The following is a 12,269-nucleotide window of genomic DNA, read 5'->3' on the forward strand; positions in this document are numbered from 1 at the left end:
GCCCAAGAGCTTAAGACAGGGCTGCAGGAGAACTACGGCACACACTGAGATAGAGGGCACACTCTGCAGACCCAAGAGCCAGAGGTGCAAGACGGCACAGCTAACTAGACAGGACACCCTGTAGTGTTCAGGGTGGAGAGGGCAGGAGGCTGCCAATTCCAGTGGACAGAGAGAGGAAGAGGACAGCAGGAAGATGGGAGTCAATCAGAAAGGCTAAAAGGAAGGCCATGAGATGGAGAGACCAGGGTCCTAGGCAACCCTGGCTGCCCATCACGAGCAAAGCCTAAGTGGACTCTGGGCCAAGGAGCATTCACTTACAGGGGGCGTAGAACATCATGAGCAGTGGCTTCTCCTCTTTCTTCAGGAGCCGTCTGAAGTCCTGAGGCACAAAGAGAAAAAAAACAGAGGTCACACACAAGAAAACAGCAGGGAAGCTCAGGCCACCTTTGCCCCAGAACCCAGTGATAGGAGGCACAGAGGTGTATGCTTCAGAATTCATGTGACACTCAGTCACAGCCCAACAGGAGATGGAAGAACCTTGGGGTGCCCTATCCTAGACCACTCTGTAATCAGAGAGAAGGAAACCGGCTCTCAGAAAGGACAACTGGTTCTTCCAAATCACTGGATGAGGTGAAGTAGCCATGACCAACTACTGACTTTCAGTTCCATCTATAAAAGCTAAAGACATCAAGGTGCCATTTTTCTGTGAGATGACTTAAACAGGCCAGCCCTCCATGTGATTTTGAGAATGATTATGTCTCAGTAAAGGGATCCGTTTTCAGTAAAGGGATCTGCTAGCTGAAGTAACAGACTGTGAGCCCACACCTGGTAATCTCTTCCCTGGCTTCAGCTCTACCACCACCATAGGTCCATGGGTCCACAGTGCCCTGAAGGACATGAAAGCCTGGGCCAAACCCAGGGCCTCATAAACAAGATCTTTTGTAGCTGTGAAAGTTAGGTCAGTGCCTGGCACATTATTTGAGAACATAAAGTGATATGATAAATAAATGTGATGAATATAAAAAAGCAAAAGGGTTGTCACAAGGCTTGAAACAACTGGTCAGAGACTCCCTTCTCCAATGAGAGCCAACGAAGGCCGAGGAAATCAGGCCGGCTGAGGGCTGCAGCGAGCACCGCCACAGAGAAGACTGTGATTACAAAGCTCCTCTAACCAGCTTTCTCAGAAGAAAATTAGAGGCTGTTTCTCTTGAATAATAAGGATAATAAGAGAAAATTTACAAATGCATCTTACTGACAGCAACATGGCATTAAGTAAATAAACAACAGCAGATTCCACACAACAGAGTCCAATGGCAGCATTAAAACCGAGGAGAGGCATATTTAATGTCACAGTGAGATGTGTTACACTGGGGGAGGGGAGCCTTACAGCACAGCATATAAATGCAATGACGGTTCTTCCGAGTAAAAATATTTATGTATGCATTACTTTAAAAGCCTGGAAGCCTACAAAAATATCAGTAGTGGGTCATCTTCAATGAAAAGACAGGGTGATTTGTGGCTTTCTTTTATGCATAAACTATATTTTCTAGCTATTCAACAGTAAATGTGTATTACTTAATTTTTTTTAGCTAGATAAAAAAGATTTTAATTTTTTTTGGGGGGGAGGGAAATCTAAAATGTTCTGAAAAAAATCTTAAAAAGCTTATTTACACTCACAGAGAGGTCAGGCACTCGTTTTAGAACAGAATCGTAGTCAGATGTTAACCTAAATAATAACCAAAGAAGGGGACTTTAAGAAGCCGTGGCATCTGGGCTAGGGATGTAGCTCAGTAGGGGGAAGTTTGCTTAGCACACACAAGGCCGGGCTTGATTCTTAACACTGGGAAAAAAAAATCATGGTGCTTACTTGGGAGTAGCAGATGCTGGGTCTGCCAAAGAACCAAGGGCATAATGTAAGAGACACTTCAACAGTAAAATGAAGATGATGTAACTTAGGTATTGGAGATCGGTACTGAGAGGCTGGACAGACATCTGCACAGAGGCATCCCTTTGTAAGGCTGTGGCAGCCTTGTAAAGTGGCCTGGGGAGAATCCTTCACAGCTTTATTTAATTTTTAAATTTTTTTTTTTTTTTTTGAGGTGAGGTTAAGACTTAAAACATGACTATATTTTGAAATTAATAACCTTCACACAGATATCTGGCCCTAACTGGGGATAAAAGATAGAAACACTTTAAAAATGATCTTCTGGGATCTATGCAGATTTAAAACCCAATAAAAGATGTAAGAAGGAAAGGTTTGATTATACCTAGCCTATAAAAATTTGGGCTCACAGCCGGGCATAGTGGCACATGCCTCTAATCCCAGTTCATGGGAGACAGATCTCTGTGAGTTCAAGGCCAGCCTGGTCTACATTTTAAATTCCAGGACAGCCAGAGCTACATAGTGAGACCTTGTCTTGAAAACAAAAGAAAACAAAAAAATGGGGCTCACATCATTAATAATGAGTTACAATGGAAAGTACTGAAAAGTATGGAATTTTAAGCTTACAAACTAAACCACTAATTTAACTTGAATATTGAAACTTATGCTATTCGTGGGGATTCTAACTTCAAAAAAGCAGCTATATCTTCTGTTTTTGCAAAAGAGAGAACAGCACAGAGAATAACAACAGGACTATGGACAGAGGTGAAAAAAAAACTTCTTAATATTCTTACAGTTACAGAAGACAGTAATAGGAAGTTCAGGATGTGGGGCTGTGGGCAGGGGTGCCAGGCACTTGCTTTCCATCACCGTGGGACAATCGGATTGCCTGTTCTTTTCACAGTACTCGATCCACAGGCTCCAGACACCCATACCTCAGTCTACCTGACCCCATTGCCAGCTGCTTTCTAAAAATCTTCACCTTCTAGGTGGCAAGCCTGACACTTTCTGCCTAGATGTGGCATCTAGTACTTTAAACTGATTTCTGGGTGGGCCGCAATGATCATAGATGATCCCACCCTCTAGAAAGAAAGGAAGGAAGGAAAGAAGGAAGGAAGAAAGGAAGGAAGGAAAGAAGGAAGGAAGGAAGGAAGGAAGGAAGGAAGGAAGGAAGGAAGCCATCATTTTCTTTTGGGTTAATAAGCATTAAGAGTAGTCAATAATTTTAGCCACACCCTTAATCCTAGCATTCAGAGGCTGAGGCAGATGGATCTCTAAGTTCGAGGCTAGCCTAGTCTACATAGTGAGTTCCAGAACAGCCAGGGCTACACAGAGACCCTGTCTCAAAAAAACAAAAAAGAGAAGAGAAGAGAAGAGAAGAGAAGAGAGGAGAGGAGAGGAGAGGAGAGGAGAGGAGAGGAGAGGAGAGGAGAGGAGAGGAGAGGAGAGGGGAGTTAATCATGTTAAATGAAAGAAAGGTGGGAGGAGGCAGAGGAAGGTAAAAGTTAGTTTCATTTAATCAAGAAAGTAACAAGCGTTCTGGTCTGCCCCACCCCCTAAGAGGGGGGTACTGCCTGCCTCAGACCACATGAAATCTAAAGACAGCACCTGTTGTCCCCACCATATGAAGGCACGGCTATATAAACAAATGCCATAAATGAGATCTGAGGCTGTACAGAAGCACATGCAGTCAGGAAGGCTGAGGTTCAGACTAATTACAGCTTTGTTTAAGTCATCAAGAACTAATGAACACAAACAAGGCTCACCCCTCCATCTTCACATCCAGCCAACTCTGAGAGTGCAGCTTAAGGAGGTAAAGAATTTGCTCCAAGTTACACGTGACTCTGGGAAGCAGGGGTGAGAGGATCCAAACCGATCCCAGCAACATCTGCCTTACACAGTAACGAAGCAATTAAGCCTACTCTTCCAAGGAGCATCTAAACACGCTTAAAACATATTAAATGAGGCAGTGGAGACTGGAGACTTCTCAGGTGGTCATCTAGGGGCACCTGTTAGGAAAGGGCACATGGGCTCACTCCGGGGCTCCTCTCCTCAGGACACCCAGGTACTAGGAGGTTCTAGCATCCATCAGAACTATTAGGGAATAGATTACCTTCTCACTGTCAATGTGCACAACATCTTTGGCTCCAGGATCTTCTTCCCACAGTGGGGGACCTTTAGGGTCCTTCAGAAAGGCCACTATGGACTAAGGGAGAAGAAAAGAAAAAAAAAAAAGGACTTTAGTTAGGAAATGGGAAAGGTGGCAGACCCAGAAGCCTACTCTGTTACCTGTGGGGATATCCAGGCACACTGAGTGCCAGTCACGAGACTGCAGGTGGCACTTGCTTGGAAGGGGAAATGAAATTTCTTGTCTGTGGACATTACCACTAAGTGACCAAAAATGTATTCCCAGCACTTCCCCCATGGTACCACTGGTCAACTGATGGGGGGTCCTACATCTCTACCTCATACCTTGAGACAATAAGCTGGCTTCCTCAGCAAAGACAACTTCAAGCTTCACTTACAAATCACCCCTCTCACACACCCCTGAAGCCTTTCAACTCAGCTGAACAAAGGCCTCCAGGCTTCTGTGAGAAAGAGAGACATCCTTCCAGAGCCCCAAGCCCTTCCACAGTCAGTGTCCTAGGCAAGTAACCACAGCAGCAGCTCAGCCCTGGCTGAGGAAATCATGTTCTACACTGCTAAGCAAGCCAGCTTTAGAGGCTAGTTAGTGTGAGCCGGTGGGGCCCAGGCTAGGAAACGCCAGGCCAGGCTCCTGTCCACCACCAGGGGCCTGGTGAATGCTGGGACACTTCCTTCCCTGGATTCTTCTGCATCAGTGTAATGGAGCTAAGACACTGCCCTACCCATGGCACTTTCCTCTCAGTCTGGGAAGTGATGTTCAAGGTTGGCAAGAACCAGGAAAGGGTGCCAGAAACAGGCTACTCCCATCCCACTCATGGCTGAGGGAAACTGCATCCTGGGTCATCACACAAGGATCATCAAGAGTCCCAGTCTGATGAAGTAAGACTGCTTATTCAGGGGAGTTGGAAAGCTGGCTCACTAAGAGCACTGGCTGCTTTTCCAGAGGACCCCAGTGTGATTTCCAGCACCCACGTGGCAGGTGACAACCATTTGTAACTCCAGTTCCAGTGGATCTAACACCTTTCTCTAGCCTCCATGGCCACTGCCTGCACAGACATGGAATGCAAGTACCAAAAAAAAAAAAAAAAAAAGGTGTTTTTATTTCAGTCAACATTATCAAGCTCCAGTGAGTAGATACTAAGCTTGGGGCTGGGGAGGAGGGAGAGAATACGGAGAGAAGGAAGTCTGAGGGGGAGGGGGCAAACACCCATTAATGAGGTTATGCACTTAGCCCACCCACTGGCCACAGAGGACCTTGGTGAGGCTTATCATTTCTGGAGCCTCCTATGTGGAAGGGGTTACTGTGGGGAAATGGGGGATGCTTTTAGAAGGTCTCCTCCCTGTGGCACTTCCAGTCTGCCCAAATGGAATTGTGAAGTCTCTCCTAGCAGGAGAAGGGCAGCCATCTTGCCCCTGCAAAAGTCAGATCTACCCTTCCTTGACCCCTTGCAAACTTCAACAGGACAAAGTAAGCCAAATGGAATGGAGGTGCCTTTCCAAAGCCTATCCTTATCACAGCTACAGAGGCACCTGCCCATCCGACACAGGAACGAGTGCTAATGGGTGTCCGCCTGCCTGCTATTCCAGAATTATCTGGTATGGGTCTTCTCAATCTTGAGTACACAAAATGAACCCATGTTCAGGAAGTCTGGATTACTTCGCTATATGCATCCTACAACCTCCGGACCCCTACCCAGTATCAAGGGGGAAAAAAAAAGCAAAAGGATTATATAGATGAAGAAAGGAAACAGAGCAGTCTTGCTAGAAACCTGGTGTTTGCATGGGTATCATGGGTATCACTTTCCTTTAACTGATGTCCGCCACCACCCATGGGTTCTTTCCACACTGCAAGGAGAGAGCATGGGAATCAGCACCTGAGAGCCCACCCTCAGTCACAGGAACATCACTAGCTGGAGGCTCAGAATCTAGATGTTCAGAGTAAATGTTACACCTTCCCTGCCCTAGAGAAATGCAGGGACTCTGCCCTGGTCTCTCTTGACCTGTGAGTTTTGAGATCCTATGACTGTGGTCGCTCATACTGAAACCAAAGTCTCCCACCCTGCACAATGCTCAGCTTACTTCTCCAATCTGTTGGCTGACACAGAAGTAGATACTCCCTATATACACAACTGTGACAGACCACTCTGTCCCCTTCACCAGATACTCTGTGGCAACTGTCCCTGGGCTTCTAGCTACTTCCCTGACACAGAGTTCTAGGTGGTGCCATTCTGGCTCCATGACTCCAGGGGAGACTTTCCAGTGGTCCAAACAGAAACCAGCCTTTCTTTTATCAATGTGTGAACAATTCCCCTATCCTGCTTCCCAATCAAGTTTTGCTCCTGGGGAACATATGTTCTCTCTGTAAGGGCGTTGGCTTAGGTTACAACACAGAATACATCTCCAAGTGTCTACATTGGAGTTAAGAAAGTAAAGAATCAGTCAGAAAGCCCATAGAGCAGCAGTGTTCAACCTGTGGGTCATGACCCCTTTGGGGGGTCACATATCAGATATCCTGCATGTCAGATATTTATATTACCATTACCAACAGAAGGGAGCTGAGCACTGACAGCTACACAGACAGGTGAGCTGATGGAAAGAGAAAGAGAGAGAGAGAGAGAGAGAGAGAGAGAGAGAGAGAGAGAGAGAGAGAGAGAAGAGCATGTAGCACAGTGGTAGAGAGACTACATACTGGCCATGAGACCCTAGGTTCATTCCTCAGTGTGCAGAGGACAGAGACAGAGACAGGAGCTCAGAGACCAACCATTGCCTGAGAAAAGGGGACTTAGAGAACCTGAGTTAAGCTCAGGTTAGAACCAGATGAAATTCATGGCCCCAGCCAAGGCAAGTGATGATGACCTTGGACCAGAAGTAGAATACTGGTTTGCGGCAGAAGATGCTGAAACTGAAGCAATGATGAAGGCAGCAGAAAGACAGCTCCTCTGTGACAGCCATGTGGTACCTGCAGGTTTGGGGCTTTACATCTCTTTATATAGGCTTTCTACATAATCACAGATTGGGCTGGGGCAGGGACACTAGGTGACCTCCACATCCCACCTGGAACAAGCTTGAAGGTCCCAATAGGCCCTTATGCTTTCCTGGACAGGGTGTGCCCTTCGGCCTACGGGTAGCCACTGTGGACACCCTCATAGTGAGGAGATGGTTTTGAAGCAAAAGGAGACCCAGGTCTGTGGAGGGGAAGGTCATGATATCACCTGCCTCGACAGACAAGTCCTAGACATTCACTAACAAGGCCTGGGGTATCCCTTGTGTCAACAGTTCTAAACCTGTCCGGGTCCTCTGCTGACAATATCAGTGTTAATGATAAGGACCCTCGGGAGGTCAGGAAGAGAGAGCCCTGTGCAACCTGCCCTTTCTCCTTTCAGGGAGACCTGCCAAGCTTTTGGTGTCCATTCAGGCTCCACCCTGCAGAGAAGGAGGGAGGCAAATTTACCTTCAGCGTCATAGCTCGGTCATACTGCATGTGAAACGCACCATCCCTGTCAAATAGGAAGAAGAGATATTAACTTTAATATGTTTCAGCTAACAGTCACTGTTCAGAATTCATTCTGTCTGTGTGTGTGTGTGTTTTCTATGTCTCTGTGTCTATCTTTCTTTCTAAAAAATAATGGTAAGTACAGGGGGGACAATCATTCTGAAATGAACTAAATCTACCTAAAATCTGCTGTTCACTGAAACTACCAATACAAGCTGTCAGCACTCGCTCTGAGGTTGGAAATGCCCACGAGTACTTACTGGTAATGGAATAACTCAACCCTTTTGTCCTTTGGGCTGAGGTCAACTTTCATCTTCTTGCACAATTTTCTACTCTCTGCGTCACTGAAAAACAAAAATGGCGAGACCGTTTCTTACCTGAAGTCAGCCCATAGGTGTTGACAACAGAATCTGCTGGAAGCTAAGCACAAGGCAGGTGACCTGGAATTCTCAGGAGCAAAAGAAGTCCAGGAGGCAGTGTGGCTCTAAGGGAACTGGAGAGCAACTGGCAGACGTAGAGTCTGTGCTAGTCAGGAGAGGAGGCAAGCTACAGGGAGAGGATGTGCTGCCTAAAGAGGTCTCAAGGATGGGTCCAGCCAGGGAAAAGCTGGGAGACTCAGGAGTACAGAGCTAGCTCACTGTAGTGAGAAATATAAACCTCAAGCCAGGAACCTTCCTAGTCCCAATTGATCAGGAAGCTGAGGCAAGAGAATTCCTTGAACCCAGGAGTTCAAGACTATGGGGAGATGGCCCTTTCACACCATGGTTTGTCACCTGGGGCAGTATAAAATAAAGTCTAAACTTCTGCTTCCAAATCGGTGGACATGGTGCCTGAGCAAGATTTTGTTTTTGAGGCTCTGAACATGTGCCACCTGCTATCTGCCATCTGTCTGGGAAAAGGGAATGTCCTGCCATGTTGGAGGAGTGCTGAAATCAATCCGTTAAAAAGTCAGGAAGAAGAGCAGTGCTTTGGTTAGAGAAGCCTTTCTATGATATCTGAGAATATAGCAGGACTCCTTCTGGCAAACAGTGCCTCTCAGGTGCCCATCGCTGTCCGGGAAGCACTCATGCATGACCTGATCTAACTGTGTATCCTTCCAGAGAGGCCAATAAAGTCTCCAGGTGTGATCCCTGGACCAGCACTACCCAGGAACTCATTAGACATGCAAAGGCCCCAGCTCACCAGCCTTGCTACATCAAAGACTCTTGGGTATTTGAGCAAGTGTGTCTTAACACCACTCCTGGGAGATCCCACTGTGTGCTGGAGTGTGGGAAGAACCAAGTGACAGCACCGGCCTGCACTGGACCTTCTTCCTCTGCCTTCCTGTCCCAGGCACTTAGAGACTCCCTGCTCTCACCATCCTCACCGTACTCTCCAAGCTTCCCTGCAACCAGCCAAAGGCAACCTGCTGTTCATTCACTCAGCACCCAGGCTGTCATTTTAGGGCCATGTCTCCAGATCTAAACGGGATCAGTGGGAACATTCTAGCCGTCGGACATCCGCTGGATCTGTGACCACACAGCAGCAGTCTCCAGGGAGACTGTTATGCCAGGTCTGGCAGCTACCTGTGGGAAGTCACTTCCTCTCCCACCTGTCTGCATACTCAACTTCCACACACAGGCACACCAGCTTCCCACAGCTGGGCGGGAGCCCTGGAACAGATGGATTCATTAAACAACCCGGCTCAAATCTCCAAGCAATATCTTCCGCAGACAAGTAAAACTGCAGGCGCCAATGTAAGAGCGAGATTTCCAGATTTCTGGGTGGTGGCAGCTCACACCTTTAATCCCAGCATTCAGGAGGCAGAGGCAGGATTTCTAAATCCAAGCCCAGCCCGAGTCTACAGAGTGAGTTCCAGGACAGCCAGTTTGAAAGGAAGAAAGGGGTGGGGGGAGGAAAAGGGAAGGAGGGAGGGAGGGAGGGAGGGAGGGAGGGAGGGAGGGAGGGAGGGAACATCTGGAAAAAGGGAGGTGCAGGTGGGTAGAGATGTTGTTCTGCCTCTCCTCACAAAGGAAGGGCAGGTAACAATATCATCATGGAGGAACATAGCTGGCAAAGGATTTGAAGGAGGGAGTGTTATAAGAAATGAGCTGAGTCTGGGACAGGTGAGCTGGACAGGTTGGCACAACACATCAGAAGGCAACCCACAGCATCTGGCCTAGAGCCTCTTGCCCTAGAGCCTTGAGTATGTTCTGTACACCTCTTCTGACAGCAGCCTTCTTGCTCTGGGTTTACCCTGGCCTTTGGGGAGTCGATGGTGAAGTTGAACTGACAAGGCCTGTGTGCCAAACAGTGGCAGACGAGGCAGCCTTCCCTGTGCTGAGTTAAGTCCCTAGGAGAGAGGGCCGTGCTCAGGAGATTTAAGACCATCCCCGACACTGCTCGTCCATCCGGTTGGTTGTGTTCTACTCTGTTCAACCGTTTCTTTGATCACTTTCCCATCACTAAGTGGGACAAGTACTTTGGCTGCCATGTGACCTCCTCAAACCCAGTCCCAGCCCGACAGTCAGCAGGGCCTGAAATCTTCACAAAGGATAGGAAAGAAGGATAGGTCCCGGGGCAGTCCACCTCCAAGTCCTTGTCCACTCTGCTGAAACCTAGGCCATGGAAGAGACCCAGAGTCTCAAAGCCACTTGGGAGGATAATGGGTGACAGCGGGAACATAGGAGCACCCTATCTCTTCCTTGGTATGGTCTTGAGGCCTAGGCCCCAGCTTGCAGCAAACAAATATACACATCTCTATCTCAGGGCTCCTGTTACAGACTATACAACCCTCTCAGTGTCCCTCAGGTTATGTGACACTGCCCAAAGGTCCTCTCCTCTGCCTCCTACATACTCTGTCAGAGGATGGGACAAGGGTGGCTTCCCTCATGCCCTAGCATCCCAGCCTCCCTTCCCCCACCATCTCTCTCCACTGCACTAATAACCTCTGACCACTTGTCTCTACCAATTCCCCATCAGAAAGGTTTCCCCCTGAAAGCAAGGCCTTGCTTTCACTCACAGCTTCTCTTCAGGGTCACCAGAGCAGCTGGCACATGGTGGCATTCAAACAATAACCCAACTGGAGTGAGAGATGAATGAAAGATGCTAACTTGGAGCTGCTTGGACAAGGCCCTGCATGCACTTCCGGCTTCCCGGGCACCAGGAATCCTGCCAGGTGACAAATCTTGAGGGGGCTCCCTCAGCTCTCTGCCCTCTCCCCCAACAATCTTGTCTCTTAAAGGGTGTCTAAGTATGCACGTGAACGTGTACTAATTGTGCAGCTCAGACAGTAGAAGTCATAAGAGTTCAGGAAGGGAAGAAAATTACCCATGTGAGGGACTTAAAAGGATCTGAGTTGAGAGATTAAGAACAATTAATTGATCCACTGCCTCCCTCCCTCCTGCAGCTCGTGACTGAGGCTCTAGGGGAAAAGGAGACAAAGGCAGAGAAATGAGCTGCTTTGCCTGAAGTCCCAGAGAGCCAGGCTCTCCTCTGGCTGGCAGGAACCAGCTACCAGTCTACAGGGCCACATCAAGACCACACACCATCTCTCTCTCCTTCGTTTGGCTCTCCACCTTCCCTACAAAGAATGAGGAGGAGCGGATCACAGAGGCCTATGCACGGCCTCATCCCATATCCCACACCCCAAGGGACATGTACAAGTGGGGGAGGGGCTGCTAGTCCGGGTGGCTGCTGCGGGTATGGGGTACCGTGTTGATTAGATAGTTTAAACTGAGGAATCACACTCAGGAGCGGCAGTTGGGGTGAGCATAAGGAGAGAGAGGGTGCTGGAGACTAAGAGGAGGCATTATTGGATCTTTCCAAATCTGTGGCCTGACCCTGTCCTAGGAGATGGCTTATCAGCGGCTAGCTGGCATGTGGCTCTAGATCTGGCTCCAGCAGCAGCAAGCAGGACCTTCAGTGAAGCCTGAGTTATGAAAGGTAGGATAAGATGAGAGTGACTACCAGATGTCAAACAAGGATGAAGGGTGGCTGGGGGACAGCGAGGGGACAGCTGCAGAGCAGTCTCGGAGCAGCTGACCCCTAAATCTACAAAGACCTGGGTAGGACAGAGAACTCTCCCATGACAGACACTCCAAGAACAATCTTGATTGGGGATACGGGTTTGATGCTACACTAAGAACCCACAGTGAGAGGACTGTGGCTTCTCCTCCCAGGTGGTCCATGGCCCCCTCTCCACCTGTCCAGACCTAAGGCAGTGGTTCTCAACCTGGGGGTCGCATCAGACACCCTACACATCAGATATTACATTATGATTCATAACAGTAGCAAATGTACAGTTATGAAGTAGCTATGAAAATAGTTTTATGGTTGGGGGGATCACCACAACACAAGGGACTATGTTAAAGGGCCATAACCTTGGAAGGTGGAGAGCCACTAGTCTAAGGCTTCCCTCCTCAGTTAGAACTTACTTCCCAAATGCACACCATATGGCAGAAGACACCTGAAGCCACAAAACAAGCATGGTACTTCTTATGGGAGTCTATTTTTCTCCCATGGGAAGTAACATTTGCCCTGCTTAGGCAAGAAGGGGGAAATGCAAAATTTAAATAATTTTTACAAGAAAATGTAAGGCTTCAAAATACATCCCACCTGCCCTGGCAGGCCCACAATCTTGCATCTGGGGAGCCATTACTGACTGCTTCAGGGAAATCAAGCAGATGGGAAAGGGAAGAAAGGGAATATGGTTAGGCAGTGGCTGTACACTCCAGGGAAAGCAAGCAGGCAACAGGTAAGGGGAGAGTC

The 12,269-nt window shown here is 48.1% G+C and overlaps 1 protein-coding gene across 2 annotated transcripts in view; it reads right to left on the reverse strand.

Moving 5' to 3' along the window:
- Window positions 1-12,269, reverse strand: part of Pdia5 (protein disulfide isomerase family A member 5) — an 82,927-nt gene that overhangs the window by 41,648 nt on the left and 29,010 nt on the right. For both annotated transcript variants that reach the window (XM_034515266.2, XM_076942880.1), the window contains exons 4-7: window positions 7,781-7,864; window positions 7,479-7,524; window positions 3,996-4,088; window positions 319-379 (exon numbers count right to left, since the gene is read on the reverse strand). In XM_034515266.2, the coding sequence (XP_034371157.1) occupies window positions 319-379; window positions 3,996-4,088; window positions 7,479-7,524; window positions 7,781-7,864 (284 nt within the window). The remainder of the gene's footprint in view (window positions 1-318; window positions 380-3,995; window positions 4,089-7,478; window positions 7,525-7,780; window positions 7,865-12,269) is intronic.

The sequence above is a fragment of the Arvicanthis niloticus genome, chromosome 12 (genome assembly GCF_011762505.2).
Source record: "Arvicanthis niloticus isolate mArvNil1 chromosome 12, mArvNil1.pat.X, whole genome shotgun sequence".
Lineage (NCBI taxonomy): Eukaryota > Metazoa > Chordata > Mammalia > Rodentia > Muridae > Arvicanthis > Arvicanthis niloticus.